Here is a 15,441-nt window from a genome sequence, read left to right as displayed (position 1 = left end):
GGCTATGTGGCGATACAAGAATGAAATGAAGAAATTTAGTTGGTTGACAAGGAATATGTTGGTCACTGTACAGTGGGTGGGGAGATCAGCAAATACTTTGTCAGATGTGTTAGCTAAGCAAGGGGTAAATAGGGAAGAATTATTTTGGGCTCAGTTGTGATTATTGTTTTTCTTTCCTAGTTTACTTGTAAGACTCAAGGAGGGGCTGCAGCTCATGCCTCTCGTTGGGATGATGTATGAACTCACTCTAAAGTTGCTTCTGAATCAATAAAATTATTATTCATCAAAAAAAATTTCAAAATGAAGAGGATGGTTTTGAATGGGTACTAACATGCATTTACGGACCTAATGGGTATAAGGAGAGGAATGTGGGAAGAGTTGGAAGATATACGAGGATTGTGGGATGGACCATGGTGTATTGGAGGGGACTTCAATGTGATAAGATTTGTTGAGGAGTCTAATAAGATGAGACAGAGGGAAACCACAAGTATGAGGAAGTTTAATGAATTCATAAACAATTGTGAACTGAAGGAGTTGTCCCTTGTGAGTAGTAACTTCACTTGGTCTAATATGCAATCAAACCCAATTTGCTCTAAGCTCGATAGATTTTTATTTACAGTGGATTGGGAAGCTCATTTGGGAGGGTTGGTATCTATGGCTTTACCTAGGTTAACCTCGGATCACTGGCCTATTTCCTTATCGAAGGTTGAGCTAAGAGGAAATGGCCCAACCCCGTTTCGATTTGAGAACATGTGGCTCAGTCACCAAGGGTTTAGAGAAAATGTAAAGGATTGGTGGATGGAGATTAATACTAGTGATACGTGGGAGGGTATGAAATTTTAGCATAAGCTTAAAGAGTTGAAAGCAAAGACCAGGATTTGGAATGCTCAACAATTTGGCAGACCAGAAAAGAAAAAAACAGGAGGTAATTGACAATATTGAGATATTGGATAATAAAGAAAATGATGGAAGCTTTGGAGAAAGAGAAAAGCAAGAGAGAGAGGCTAAGAAAGGAATTGGAGGATATTCTATTTAAAGAAGAGATTTCATGGAGGCAGAAATCTAGGCAAACCTGGTCGAAGGATGGGGATAGAAACACAAAATTCTTCCACGCCTTAGCCAATGACAGGAGGAGGAAAAATTACATTTCCAAATTGGAAGTTGAAGGGGAGACTATTGATCAACAATCTGAAATTGCTAGTGCCATTGTTAACCTTTTCAAGTCGATATTCAAAAAACCTCTCTTTAGAAGACTTGGTGTGGAAGGGTTGGAGTGGCCAAGAATTGAGGGTGATCAAAAAAGATGGTTAGAAAGAAGGTTTGACTTGGAGGAAATAAATGAAGCAGTTTTTTCAATGGATAGATCTAAAGCACCAGGTCCAGATGGATTTACTATGGCTTTTTACCAAGACTGTTGGGACTTGTTGAAGGAGGATATCCAAAAGGTGTTTGATGAATTTTTTAATAGAGGAGTAATTAATCCAGGATTAAATTCTACCTTCATCGCTTTGATCCCGAAGAAAGTAGGAGCAATTCAACCTAAGGACTTTAGGCTCATCAATCTTGTAGATAGTCTTTACAAAATCATTACCAAGGTGCTATCAAGAAGAATTTGATCAGTGCTTCCCTCTATTCTCTCCTTAAATCAAGGGGCCTTTGTATAGGATAGGCAAATCTTGGACCAAATCCTTATTGTCAATGAGAGTGTGGATGAGTTTAAGAGATCTGGAAAGAAAGGCCTGATTTGCAAGTTTGATTTAGAGAAGGCTTATGATTTGTTGGCTGGGATTTCTTAGTGGAAATAATGAGGAATTTTGGTTTTGGAGATGGGTGGTGCAAGTGGATTAAGGGTTGCATTAGTACTTGTCATTACTCACTTTTGGTTAATGGCATAGTGGTTGACCATTTTCCAGCCATTAGAGGCATTCGATAGGGACCCTTTGTCTCCGTTCTTGTTCACTCTAGTAGTAGAAGTGTTAGGAATTCTTTTTCAAAGAGCAGATTTGAGGGGTTTGGTGAGAGGATGGAGAGTGGGAAGAGAAAGAGTACTCATCACTCGCTTGCAGTTTGCCGATGATACTGTTCTATTCTGTGAGGGAGGTGATTTAATTTGGGTGAGAAATTTGAAGGAGGTGATACAAGTATTTGAGAAAATGACAAATTTGAAGGTTAACTTTAATAAGACTTGTGTAGCAGGTATCAACATGGAAGGTGAAGAAGTAATTGAATGCGCAACACTATTGGGGTGTGAGGTATGTTAGTGGCCTATGACTTATTTGGGTTTACCTTTGGGAGGCAACCCTAGAAGTGTGAATTTTTGGAACCTGATGGTGGATAGATTCTCAAAAGGGATTGCTTCCTGGAAAAGGAATTATCTATCTATGGGTGGAAGAATAACTCTGATTAAATCAACATTAGCAAATTTGCCAGTTTATTTCCTTTCGGTCTTTAGGATGCCTGTGGGGATTTGTAGAAGGATAGAGAGGATAATGGGGGATTTTTTATGGGAACCAGGAGAGGAAAGGATGGATCATAGGGTGAGGTGGGAAATGGTGATTAGAAGTAAGAAGTTAGGGGGTCTAGGAATTGGGAGCATTTTAGAAGAGGAATACAACTTTGTTGGGTAAGTGGTTATGGAGATTTCTGGTGGATCAAGACAAGCTGTGGATAAAAGTGATCAAGAGCATTCGTGAGCTGACGACAGATGGTTGGGATGTTGGAGTTTAGGCTAGAGCTTCAGCAAATGCACCTTGGAAAGCCATCCATGCCATTCTTCCTTGTTTTCTACCCTTTGTCAGGTATAATTTGTGTTTTGGAAATATGGCAAGGTTTTGGGAGCATGTGTGGGTGGGGGAGGCATATCTTAATGATCAATTTCCTTCCCTATTCACCCTTTCTAGGTACAAAAACTTAACTGCCTCATCTTTAGTTTCTTTCGTTGGCTCAGGAAATCAAATTAATTGGGATTTGGGTCTCAGACGAGGTCCCTAATTCAGCTACTTCAAAAGGTTTTCTTAGATCCGTCAAGGGGGATTCCCGAATTTGGACCCTTTCTTCTTCTGGTTCTTTCAGTTGTGCCTCCTTTTTCAATGCCCTGGCCCTTTCTTCAGTTTCTCCCGCCTTTCCCTTCCCTTCTAAAGAGGTGTGGGGAAGTCCGTTCCCACCTAGGGTCGGAGCTCTTTGTTGGGAAATAGCTTTGGAAAGAATTAATACCTGCGATCATCTTCAAAAAACGAAGCCTTTTTGGTGCTTGTCCCCGCACTGGTGTACCCTTTGTAAAGCTGGCGGTGAGTATTGCTTTCATTTACTTATATCCTGCCCTTGTATTTCTTCTATTTGGGAGTGGTTTCTCTCTTTATTTGGGTGCAGGTGGACTCCTCCTTCAAGCATTCGTAGCCTCTTCACCTATGCAGTTGGTAGCCGGATCAAAAAGAGGGGAAAAATCTTGTGGAAATGCACTAAGGCAGCAGTTTGTTGGACAATTTGGGAGGAAAGGAACCAAAGGATATTTGTTGAAAAGGAAAGTAGCAGGGACACAATTATAGAAGTAATCTCCATGAGGGTAGCACAATGGGTAAAAACAATGAATCTTTTTTAGGATGCTTCAATAGAGACCATCATGAATAATTGGCAGGAAATAGCAGTCTCGGCTGCTAGCAGAATCAATGTCCATCCGATGTGGCTCCCTCCGATGGAAGGATTTATCAAACTCAACTTTGATGGGAGCAGTGAAGGAAACCCAGGGCCATCAGGGGTTGGTGGTATGTTTAGAACAAAGGCAGGTTTAGTTATAGCTCTTTTTTCGGGACCAATTGGAGTTGGAGATTCCTTGAGAGCAGAAATTTTGGCCATCCTGGAGGGGGTAAAAAGGGCTAAGGAGTTGAATATAAATAAGTTGATTATAGAAGGTGATTCACAAGTGGTAATTGGCTGGATAGAGAAGGCAAACGATGGGTTATGGGCATACATTAATGAAAAAAGGCATTTTAAGTGGCTGACCCAAGGAATGGATGTGCGTGTCTGGTGGGTCAAAACTCAAAAGATGTGCTAATTCATTTGCAGATGCTTTGGCCAAACAGGGGGTGGGAAGAAGCCAATTGTTTTGGGCTACTATGTAATTTTATTGTTGGGGGGGGTGGTAAGAGGGTTTACCTCCCCCCACCCTTGTATTTTAATCTTCTTTATATAAATTAATGAAAGTTTTCCGCTATTGATAAAAAAAAGAGGGGCAGGGGCTGTTAGTAGGGGGAAAGAGAGGAAAGGAGGTTAATAAGAGAGCTGGAAACCACCTTGATGAGAGAGGGAGTAGCTTGGAAGCAGAAATCTAGAGTCAAATGGATCAAGGAGGGTGATGGAAACACAAAATATTTCCATTGGATAGCAAACGGGAGAAGAAGGAGGAATTTCATTTCTTTTTTGGAACTAGAGGATGGAGTTGTGACATATCAACTGGATATTGTGAAAGCATTGGAAGATCAGTTCAAATCAATTTACAGAAAGCCTATTTTTGGAAGATGGGAGATGGATGGGTTGGAGTGGCCAGCTTTGGATGCTAACTTAAGTAGGGACTTGGAGAAGCATTTTGAGGAGGAAGAAGTAAAGGAAGCAGTTTTTTTCCTTTGATAGATCAAAGGCACCTAGACTGGATGGATTCACTATGGCCTTTTTACCAGGACTGTTGGGAGTGAATTAAAGAAAATTTAATGAAAGTTTTTGAGGAGTTTTATCATAGTTTTATCAGTAGGGGTGAATGCTACTTTCATAGCCTTAGTCCCTAAGCAGCCTGGTGCTTGTCACCCTAAGGATTTTAGATCAATCAGTTTGGTGACAAGTCAATAAAAGATTTTATCAAAGGTTGTGTCTTGTCTGGTGAAAAAGGTTCTTCCAACACTCTTATCTCAACATCAAGGGGCCTTTATTCAAGAGAGACAGATTACAGATTAGCTATTTATAGCTAATGAGTGTGTGGAAGACTTTAGAGGTTCAGGGAGAAAGGGCATAGTGTGGAAATTGGATTTAGAGAAAGCTTATGATTTGGTAGATTGGGGATTTTTAATTGGGACCATGAGGAGATGTGGGTTCGGTGAGAGGTAGTGCAAGTGGGTGAAGGGGTGTCTACAAACTTGTCGTTTCTCAGTGCTAGTGAATGGGGTGGTTAAAGGTTTTTTTGGTGCCTTGAGACGAGTTAGACAAGGTGACCCATTATCTCTGTTTCTCTTCACTATCATAGTAGAGGCTTTTGGTAGAATGATTTTGAAAGCAGATGAAATGGGTTTAATAAGGTTTGTAATTAGTGGTTTTCTTCTCTCGGGCTTATCCTTCTGCCCACAACTTCTTGTTGTATATGCTTTTTTATTCTAATCATAAATTGTGTTGCTGATAAAAGAAGGGTTTAATAAAAGGATGGAAAGTGGGGAAGGATAGGGTAGTGGTAACACACCTACAATTTGCAGATGATATAATAATTTTTTGTGAGAATGAGTGAGATGAAGGTGCTAGTAACCTAAGGAGGTTAGTCTACTTGTTTGAGAAAGTGACAAATTTGAGGATTAATCTCAACAAAAGTGTGGTGGTTGGGGTTAACTTAAGAGCAAGGAGTGATTGAGAGGTGGGTAGGGGAAATGGGATGTTTAACAAGTGATTGTCCTTTGAAATATTTAGGACTCCCACTAGGTGCAAACCCTAGATCCGTTGACTTTTGGGCCCCAGTAGTGGAGAGATTTGAAAGGAAACTTGCCGGGTGGAAAAGGAATTACATTTCTCTGGGAGGAAGGATCACTCTTATCAAGTCTATTTTAGCAAACCTCCTTGTGTATTATTTATTGGCGTTCGGCATGCCTATGGTTATTGTTAAAAAATTAGAAAAAATAATGAGAAATTTTCTGTGGGAACCAGGAGAGACCAAGAGAGGTAATCTAATTAGATGGGAAGTAGTGTGCAAGAGGAAAGAAAGTGAAGGACTGGGTTTAGGGAAGTTGAAGGAGAAAAACTTGGCCCTTTTAGGAAAGTGGTTGTGGAAATTTCTTCTGGAGGTAGATAGACTATGGCATAGGGTGATAGCCAGCATTCATGGGCTCTCAGAGAATGGGTGGGGTGCTGGAACCTCTAGCCGAGCTTCTAGTGTATCACCATGGAAATCAATCCAAAAGCATATTCCTAGTTTCCTCACTCATATCAGGTATGATCTCAACTCAGGGAACAAAATAAGGTTTTGGGAAGATTTGTGGGTAGGGGAGGTGCCTCTGAAGGTCTCCTTTCCTTCGTTGTATGCTCTCTCTTCTTTCAAGGGTAAACCCATTTCAGATTTCTTAATCCCCTCCCCTTCTCTATTTGGGTATGGGTGGAGCTTGGGCTTTCGCAGAAATGTTAGGGATTCTCACTTCTCAGTTGGATTTGGTGTCAAACCTTGTGCAAATGCTTGATGGGGTCTTTTTAGATGATAGCAAACAAGATTGTAGAATCTGGTCCTCTCACCCATCCGGTGTTTTCATCTGTGCTTCCTTCTTTAAAGTTCTGGTATCCTCTGATTCTGTTCACTATTCTTTTCCAGTTAAAGAAGTGCGGTGTTGTCCTATCCCTCCTACAGTGAGTGCATTCTGTTGGGAGGTCTTTCATAGTGCAGTTAACACAGAGACCTGGTTGGTGTCTGTCCCCGAACTGGTGCTATCTATGTGAGTCAAACGGTGAGACTGCCTATCATATGCTGATTTCTTGTCCTATGCTAACTGTGTTTGGGAGTGAATTTTCTTTCTTTTTGGGTGCAGGTGGAATATCCCAGAGAGTTTGGACAGGTTGTTTGATGCTTCTACTTTCAGATGGCCAAGAAAGAGGGGTAGGATATTGTGGAGATGCACAAGGGCAGCTGTGCTGTTGTCCCTGTGGGAGGAAAGAAATTTGAGGATATTTGAAGGAAGAAAAAGGAGCAGAGAAGCATTGATAGATGGAATTACAGCCAAAGTGGCTTTCTGGATTAAATCCTTGAAACTCTTTCTCTGATTTTACATACGATGATCTGATAAGGAGATGGAGAAGTATTGCAGCACTGCCCTCTTCTAAGAAGAAAACTACAAGGGAATTGACTCCCCCCAGAAAGTGGGACTGTTAAAATGAATTTCAATGGAAGTAGCTTTGGTAACCCAGGCTCATCTGGTATAGGAGGGGTGTTCAGAAATGAAAGGAGGGAAGTGGTTGGAATGTTTTCAGGTCCATGTGGACAGGGGGATTGGATTACAGCTGAACTGACAGCAGCAGTGTTTGGTTTGCAGAAGGCAATGGAGATGGGGGTGAGAAAAGTTATGGTTGAAGGGGATTCTAAAGTAGTTATTAGTTGGCTAAGAGAAAAAGAGCAAGCTCCATGGTTTTTAGAAAAGAATGCAAGATGATAAAAAGATTTACAGATGGTATGCAAGTGGTCTTTCAATGGATTCCAAGATCGGCTAACAACATTGCAGATCAGTTAGCAAAACAGGGGGTGTTCAAGGAAACTTGTTTCTGGGCTCGGATGTAATTATTAAAGTAAAGTTGGGTGCTTGTTTGTTTGTTCTGGTTTTCAGGGGTAACCGATGCTACCCTTGTTATATCTTTTGGCTTTAATCATTAATAAATTCTCTATTATTCATAAAAAAAACAAGGGCTATAGGATTTCTAAGTGAAACAAAAGCTAGTTGAGGTCTAGAGAGGTTATTGGGACTTGGAACAATAAATATGCAGTCTCTAATTTTATAAGAGAAATGTAAAAAGCCTAGAAACAGAAATAAAGAAGAAAGAGAAGACAGTGAGAGAATAAAGAAGAAATAAAGGAACTAGAGGGATAGATCTGCAAAGGAAAGAAGGTTGTGCCAAAAAGAAAAAAAAGAAAAGAAGAACAAAGTTTAAGACAAATGACAGATTCAACCAATATTAATCAAACATCAAGGAAAGAAGAAAGAGGAAAACAACGAGAGAATAAAGAAGAAATAATGGAAATTAGGGGATAGGGTCTGCAATTGGCAGAATGGTTGGGCCAAAATGAGTTAAGTTTAGGATAAATGGCAGATTCAACCAATATTAATCAAACATCAATAAAATACCAGTTGCAAGGATAAATAAGAGCCTAATGGAGTCACCACCATTATCTTTAGAGTCGGTCCCTATAGATGGAGTCAAACACCAAACCATAAAATTATAAGAACAATTCAACTTTCATTCGTTCATTCTCAAAGAGTCTTCACACTGAACACCAAATCTATTTGACATCTACAAGATAATTAAACAGTGAACCACTAATAAGAAAAATTAATTGAAATATTAGATCTAACAGGTTTTCACAATCTCTATCAAATTCTTGATTGATTTATTTGATTGGGCCCGACTTGAGCTGGCCAAAACTGCTAGAATTGGTCCAAGTTCATAGGCTCTCTTGGGTGTCTTGAATTGGGCTGCAAGTATGGGCTGTGAGGCCCATGATTTTAGGACTGGGCTTTCTCTTTAGCTATTTTCCACTCTACAAGTGTTGTTCCAATTTGTTTAACCTGAATAGCAAAAGTGAAAAATACCAATTCAAAAAAAAGCAAAAGCAAAAAATTAAATGTTTTTTGATTTGAAGGCAAAATCTTATTATTTTTCTGTGGGATGGGCAGTCTGGTATACTGACAGCTCCATACCTATCTAATGTTTGCTTTGAGGAAGAAACTGCATATTGTTAATGTATATATTGCATTATATATACTGTCATGTACGTACTTCTTTTTTGTATTGATATCATATCGATCACTTCCCTCCCCCTCCCCCTCCCCTGGTCCTTTTGATGATTTAAATGCTCCTGAATAGGTAATTTGTTAGCCCATGATTGTTTCGAGTCAATAGTCTGCATGGTTCAAGCATCTGAGCTTGTGATGCCATCAATTTAGGCTCTGTTCGGCATTGTTCCTGCCTATTTTTGTTCCTGAGGAAGTTCCCGTTCTAAAACAAGAATTTTGTTTCTTGTTCTTGAGGAATAATTGAGGCATTTGGCAATATTCTTCATGAACAGATTTCTATTCTATAGAAACAGAAATAATGTTTGGATAGAACTATTGATTCTTAAGATTAATTCTTCAAATCCATACCCACACGAATGATTGAGAATACCTAAGTTCTTATGATTAGAGAAAATGAATGAGAATACCTGAGCTCTCATTGCTGAAGAAACAAATGAAGAGAGAGATCATCGCCGGTAGGAAAAAAAACTGACAATCAACGTCTGGTACATGTGTTGGCCTACGAAATCCAATAATGGGTTGTTGCTGGAGAAGATACAACCAAAAAAAGAAAAAAGTGAGAGGTGGTGACAATCGTACCTGGTGATCGCTGCCGGAGAAGAACAGGGAGTTGAAAAGAAGCTCTCTCTGGTCTGCGTCTTGTGACAAACAAGTTAGGGCTGGAAAAAGATGATCGTTCGAACAAGCTAGGTCTTTAGAAAGCCAAACTTATGTTTTTTGTGATAGTCCCTGATCATTCAACAACAGATTGATAGAGGGCAAACCGACAAATGAACCACTTGACTGATGCTCTGACACAAAGCCAAAGAACCAAAATTATGTAAACACCTCTGGTTACACGTGAAGACGTCGTCATGCGTATTCATTAACTTGAAATGACGTTGTGGGAGTACCGTGTTTCTCATTTGGTGTTATTTCGTCATTTCTCTGGAATGCGGTTTTGGAGCTTGGTTTCCGAACAGGAATAGATTGTTATGGTTTTTGAACCAGATGTCTTCTTGTTTTGTGGGAATATTGGGAACGCGAGAAACATTCCCGTGGAGCGATGCCAAACGGGGCCTTACTAAATATTATTTGCTTTTTTGGATATGAATATATATTTGTCAATTTGCACTATACTTGATAGCTGAAACTTCTGGCATTTTGTTTCTGCCAGTATGGTGGAAATTTACAGATAATATAAGCAAAATAACATGTCGGTTGTGTTCTTTGTTGTTACATAGCAGTTTATGGCTTTATATTCCCTTCACTATAACCCTTAATTTTTATTGCTTTTTTTTAATACAAGTAACCCTTTTATTCATACTGTTTTATGGTTTTAAGTAAGCTACCATTGTTAACTATATCTTATGCATTTGTCTTAACATGTCGGTTGTGTTCTTTGTTGTTACATAGCAGTTTATGGCTTTATATTCCCTTCACTATAACCCTTAATTTTTATTGCTTTTTTTTAATACAAGTAACCCTTTTATTCATACTGTTTTATGGTTTTAAGTAAGCTACCATTGTTAACTATATCTTATGCATTTGTCTTAACCAATCTGCAGGTTACATTACACATGGATTGATATTGGGACGCCCAATATTTCCTTTATGGTGGCATTGGACACTGGGAGTGATCTTCTTTGGGTTCCATGTGATTGCATACAATGTGCTCCATTCCATGCTAGTTATTATAATGGTTTGGTATGTTTGTCTATAATCTACTGTTTGTTCTAATTAATCCATATAACGCATGGGGTTTTGCCTCTCTGCCTTTGGATGCCATCTGATTCTTTATTATATGATCTTTATATTTGTTGCTTATTTATTTATTCATTAATTTGATTATCAATGTTAAGCAGGGATTCTCTACCCCCTTGGCTGTTCCCAGGCAACCACAATCCTTGTTACCCTTTGTCTTTCTAGAGTATCTGCTGGGTTATTTGCCACTTTTGAAATCCATTTGAACAAGTTCAGATTAGCTCTGAGTGCCTTGGCCTCTCTATGAAAGTATTTGAGAGACCAGAGACCTTCTGTACCTGAGGAAAGCTATCGAATCACCACTTGACAGTCCTTTTTCACTGGCAGTCCATTTCACTCTGATGAAAGAACTTAGCCCTAGTGCCTGAAGTAGGGAAATTACTTTCACACTTGTTGATATTCCTTCCCCAGCTGTTCTTGAATAACTTGGTGGAATATTTCCATCATCATCTCAGTGTTTACCGCAGCAACCATCAAATTTGTCTTTATCTTCCCCTCCCTGGAGATAAGTTAGACAAGTGGCATGTTTCTGCTGTCTTATTTGAAGGATGAGTGGGAAAACTAGAAAAGACAGGGTCAGAAATGAAGTTATTTGAAGGAACACAGGAGTAACTCCAAAAGGGTGATAAAATGAGGGAAAGTAGACTAAGATGATTTGGTCAAGTGAAGAGAACACCAAGCACCAATAAGAAGCATAGTTGTCAAGGTGGTGGCTAGGTGCAAGGTGCCCATGGAGGGTTGCCTCAATTAAGTGCTTAGCTATTTTCTATATGGCACTATAAAAAAATTATATATATATATTTATATTTTTATTTTTTGAGATTATAATAGCAAATAGACCATACACTAAATTATTCATTTTGTGGGTTTAAATACTAGTTTCTTTTTGTTATTTTCTTGTTTGTTAGGGTTCAACCAACACACATGTTGGTGTATATTGTCTTGAACCCTTTAAGACACCAAAACCTGAACCAATAGGGAAGGAAGAGCTTAGAATTTGTCCAATCTATACATTCTTCTTTTTCTTTTGTTCTTTCTTCTTTTTCTTCCATCCTTTTCTTTTTCTTTTACTAGGACAAAAAACAGGGCCCCATATATTTTCTTAATTTTCTTTTTCTTTCTTCCTTTCCTTCTCATGAATATGTTGATTTTATATGATGGGTCCTAATTATAACATGATTTCAAGCACTTTGGGGGACAAGTCACCACTAAGGGTGATTTGAGGTGCTTGGCACTGTATCGTTCTTGTAAACATATCCAATTCTTTTTTCAAATCAATATAATTACCTGTTACCAATGAAAAATATATGCTGATTTTCTATGTTTTAATATGATATTTCTACTTACTAGTGAAAGATGCTTGCTTTAGAACCTAGGGAATTTCCCTAGGTTTCCAGGTCTTTATTTTATAGAAAACCATTACCTAGGCACCTAGGTTACAAGGTGCACCCTATTGCCTAGCCTTGCTTTGTTGCCTTGAAAACTATGGTAAGAAGAATTATTCTGTTACACGTTGAAGGGGCTAGTAGAGCTAGGGACATACCAAAATAATACATGATTTGAATTAGTAAGAAATGATTTAGAGGTTCAAAATTAACAATCGATATGGCACTGAACAGAACTAGAGGCCGGTGCTTGGTGTAATGGTAAAATCTCAGGCTGGTAAGTGTAAGAGCATGCTTTAGTCTGAGAGTGGCCACTTTGTGCAAAAATATGCCAAAGGTTAGGACCATATCCATTCTACCCCTCCCAAGACCCCAGTCTGTTCATTTTATTAATGAAGTTCAGAATTGAGACTTGCATGCTGCAACATACCGAGTATGTTTTGTTAATTCTTTAGTAACAAATCAGGCTGGGTAATTTCTGATATGATGACCTGAAAAGGAACTGACTAATTCTTGACTTCTTTGAAGTGCTGGAATGATCTGGATCAGATCAGGTTTATGTTGTGGATATGTTGTATGAACTCTTCCAAATGGGCAACATGTCAGTTTTGTACACGCATTGGAGTCCAGAACTCCATGGAATCTTGAGGACATTTCTATGGAACATTTCCTTTTTTTTTTATATCAAATGTTACTTGGTATCAAGGACAACATATTAGATTCTCTATTTTGTAGGTATGCAATGTTAAAATTCAAAAATGATGAACTATTTTAATGCTATATATTTTTCCATAGGCATGTCCATGAGTCCATGTTTTTCATCTTGCTAAATCAGACTCTTGGACATGGATCAGCTTCCAATTCTCACATCCATGTCCATTTAACACTGGTTGAGAATGCTGGTCCAAATCACATTTTGTCAAAATGCATATGGATATTTAGAGTAGTAACTTTAAACAAGCCAATTCATTGATTGACATAGAACACTTGGAATGGATATAAAATGACAGGTGCTGTCAGATCACATTTTGTCAGTCTTTTTGTCTTTATATGCTGGATACATTTTTATAGCACCAACCAAAGAAAATGCATATGAATATTGTAACTTGCTCTTGCTTTTATTTTTTATTCATTCTCACTTTCCAAAAACATTCTCGTCAATGAAAATGCAATTTGTATTGGAAAGCATGAAAGATGATTCCTAAAGGCATATCCAAGTGCTCTTTCAGGTTTTATTTTAATTTCTTCTTTCAGAATACACACTTGACATAGCTAACTTACTAATTCATTTATTTGAATGACATGCTGTAGTTTTTCTCCTAAGACTTGGTAACAGGTTTAGCACTTATTCCAAATGATTGATTGGCAGGTGCTCCCTGGTATTTGGGGCATCTATTATGCAGGATAAAGATCTTAGCGAGTATAATCCATCTGGATCAAGCACCAGCAAGCATGTGAATTGCAGCCATGAGTTGTGTGAATTGGGTCTGAACTGCAAAAGTCCCAAACAACCCTGCCCATACATTGTTAACTACTATTCGGAAAATACATCAAGCTCTGGATTGCTGGTTCAGGACACATTACACTTGGCGTCAAGCAGTGACCATATGTCCCAAAATGTGGTGCAGGTTCCAGTAATTATGGGGTGTGTTCTGTTGCCATCTTCCATTATTCAAGTTCTGTCTTGCTATTGATAACCTTGGCAATGATCTTAAGTACTCATCCCCAATTTTATGGGGATTTTTATTTGTTTTTAATGCAGTTGTGGTAGGAAACAGAGTGGTCGTTGTCTGGATGGAATAGCTCCTGATGGTGTTATGGGTTTGGGACTTGGAGACATATCCATTCCAAGTTTCATTGCAAAAACTGGATTAATTCGGAATTCTTTCTCAATTTGTTTTGGCGATGATGATTCAGGGAGAATTTTCTTTGGTGACCAAGGTTTTGCTACACAACAGTCTACTCCCTTCTTGCCACTGGAAGGAAAATAGTATGTCTAATTTCATTTAGAAACTTTCTTTTTGTGGATTGTTGGTTTTCCCTTTTTTGTCTACCTTAGCTAGTCTTTGGGCTCTTGGGTACTGTTATATCTTTGTGTTTTCGGTAATTAGTGGGTGATTTGGTTCAGTATTACATACATTGTTGGAGTCGAAGGTTGTTGTATTGGAAACTCTTGTCTCCACCAAACAGGCTTCCAAGCACAGATTGATAGTGGGTCATCCTTCACATTTCTCCCAGATGAGGTTTATCAAAAAGTCGTCACTGAGGTTATTTTTGCCTTAAACTCTTACTGTGCTTTTCTTTTTCTTTCTATTTTTTTCCTTTATATCTTAAAATGGTTACTTCTCCTGATAATAGTTTGACAGGCAAGTTAATGCAACAAGGTCATATAAAGGCTCCCTCTTGGACTACTGCTATGAGCCCAGGTACATTTGTGACTTAGGTGTAGAATTTTTGAATCTTTCTTCAATATCCTGGTTCTGATTGTCTGCTATTTTCTTCCATATTCTTTTTCTGATTGTTAGCTGTTCTTGTGATAGCACTTCACAGGGTTTGCTCAATATTCCTGCTGTGATTCTCATGTTTGCTCCAAACAACAGCTTTGTGGTCCACAATCCCACTATATTCATTTATGCCAATCAGGTATATGATCTAATGATTGATCTTTCTTCACCTAAGTGGCTGAATCCAAAGCATATGGATTTATTGATCCTTAATATTTTTTGCATTAAAGTTTGAGAAGGAATAAGAAAACATTACTGGCTTACACAGAAAATTGTTATAATTAATTGATTATTGTTCTGAACTTGGGAGTAACATGGTTAGTTTAGTTTAATTGAAACTCCTGCATGTTACCCTTTGGACCCATGTGATTTTGTCTCTAAAAGTGTCAGTAGTTTCTTTAATCTCTTAGTTCATTGTCCTATGCCTTTGATTTTCTTCTTTCTTTTGTTTTTTGCCATGATCAAGATCATCTAAGCCTTGCTCCAAGTATGTACAGTTGTCCCAACTATTGCTTAACTTTTGGGATTTAAAAAAATGTTTGAGGGGTGGGGTGGTCCTCTTGGTCCCTCTCCCCATCAAGCAGTCAAGTTAAAACTTAATGTTTGTGCCATTTATCAGCCACAGGTTTGGAATAAACTTCTTTGGTCTCTGGTATTTTTTAATATTCATTTTTCTTACTTCACTTTTTCTTTTGGATTAATAACAGATCAATAGGAATTTATTAAGCGATGAAAGGAATACAAGGGTAAAAGCACCAATGACAGGAAACTTGAGTTGCTAGTATAATGCCATATTGCTATATCCCATCATCAATTGAAACTCACAGCACTCTTTCAAGTGATAGACCTTAGTCTTCACCTCCATAGTTGGCTTGGCTCCCAACACAATTCTCCCCTAAAGAACCCTTGTCTAGCGAGTCTGCTGGTGCATTAGTTAACAGTTATTGGACCCAGATGAGTGAAATCACTCGTGCATGAGGGCAGAACTTCCCTCATGTTGTAATATGATTTCCATGGGCCTTCCCAACCATCAAGCATTTATCCTACCACCACTTCAGTCTTTTTCAACTG

At 38.6% G+C, this 15,441-nt stretch overlaps 1 protein-coding gene across 3 annotated transcripts in view; it reads left to right on the top strand.

Annotated features, from left to right (window-relative positions):
* The window catches only part of LOC104600077 (aspartic proteinase-like protein 1), a 48,435-nt gene that overhangs the window by 20,793 nt on the left and 12,201 nt on the right, over nucleotides 1–15,441 (top strand). For 2 of the 3 annotated variants that reach the window (XM_019198200.2, XM_088889071.1), the window contains exons 3-8: nucleotides 10,286–10,424; nucleotides 13,270–13,511; nucleotides 13,629–13,856; nucleotides 13,995–14,133; nucleotides 14,225–14,292; nucleotides 14,407–14,509. In XM_019198200.2, coding sequence (XP_019053745.1) covers nucleotides 10,286–10,424; nucleotides 13,270–13,511; nucleotides 13,629–13,856; nucleotides 13,995–14,133; nucleotides 14,225–14,292; nucleotides 14,407–14,509 — 919 coding nt within the window. Of the gene's footprint in view, nucleotides 1–10,285; nucleotides 10,425–13,235; nucleotides 13,512–13,628; nucleotides 13,857–13,994; nucleotides 14,134–14,224; nucleotides 14,293–14,406; nucleotides 14,510–15,441 lie in introns of all 3 variants that reach the window. The other variant, XM_010262900.2, reaches the window with a different exon arrangement.

Source organism: Nelumbo nucifera, chromosome 5 (assembly GCF_055504915.1).
Source record: "Nelumbo nucifera cultivar China Antique chromosome 5, China Antique-T2T, whole genome shotgun sequence".
NCBI classification, from domain to species: domain Eukaryota; kingdom Viridiplantae; phylum Streptophyta; class Magnoliopsida; order Proteales; family Nelumbonaceae; genus Nelumbo; species Nelumbo nucifera.
Note: the sequence above shows the minus strand (reverse complement) of the source record. Positions and strands in the feature narration are given on the sequence as shown.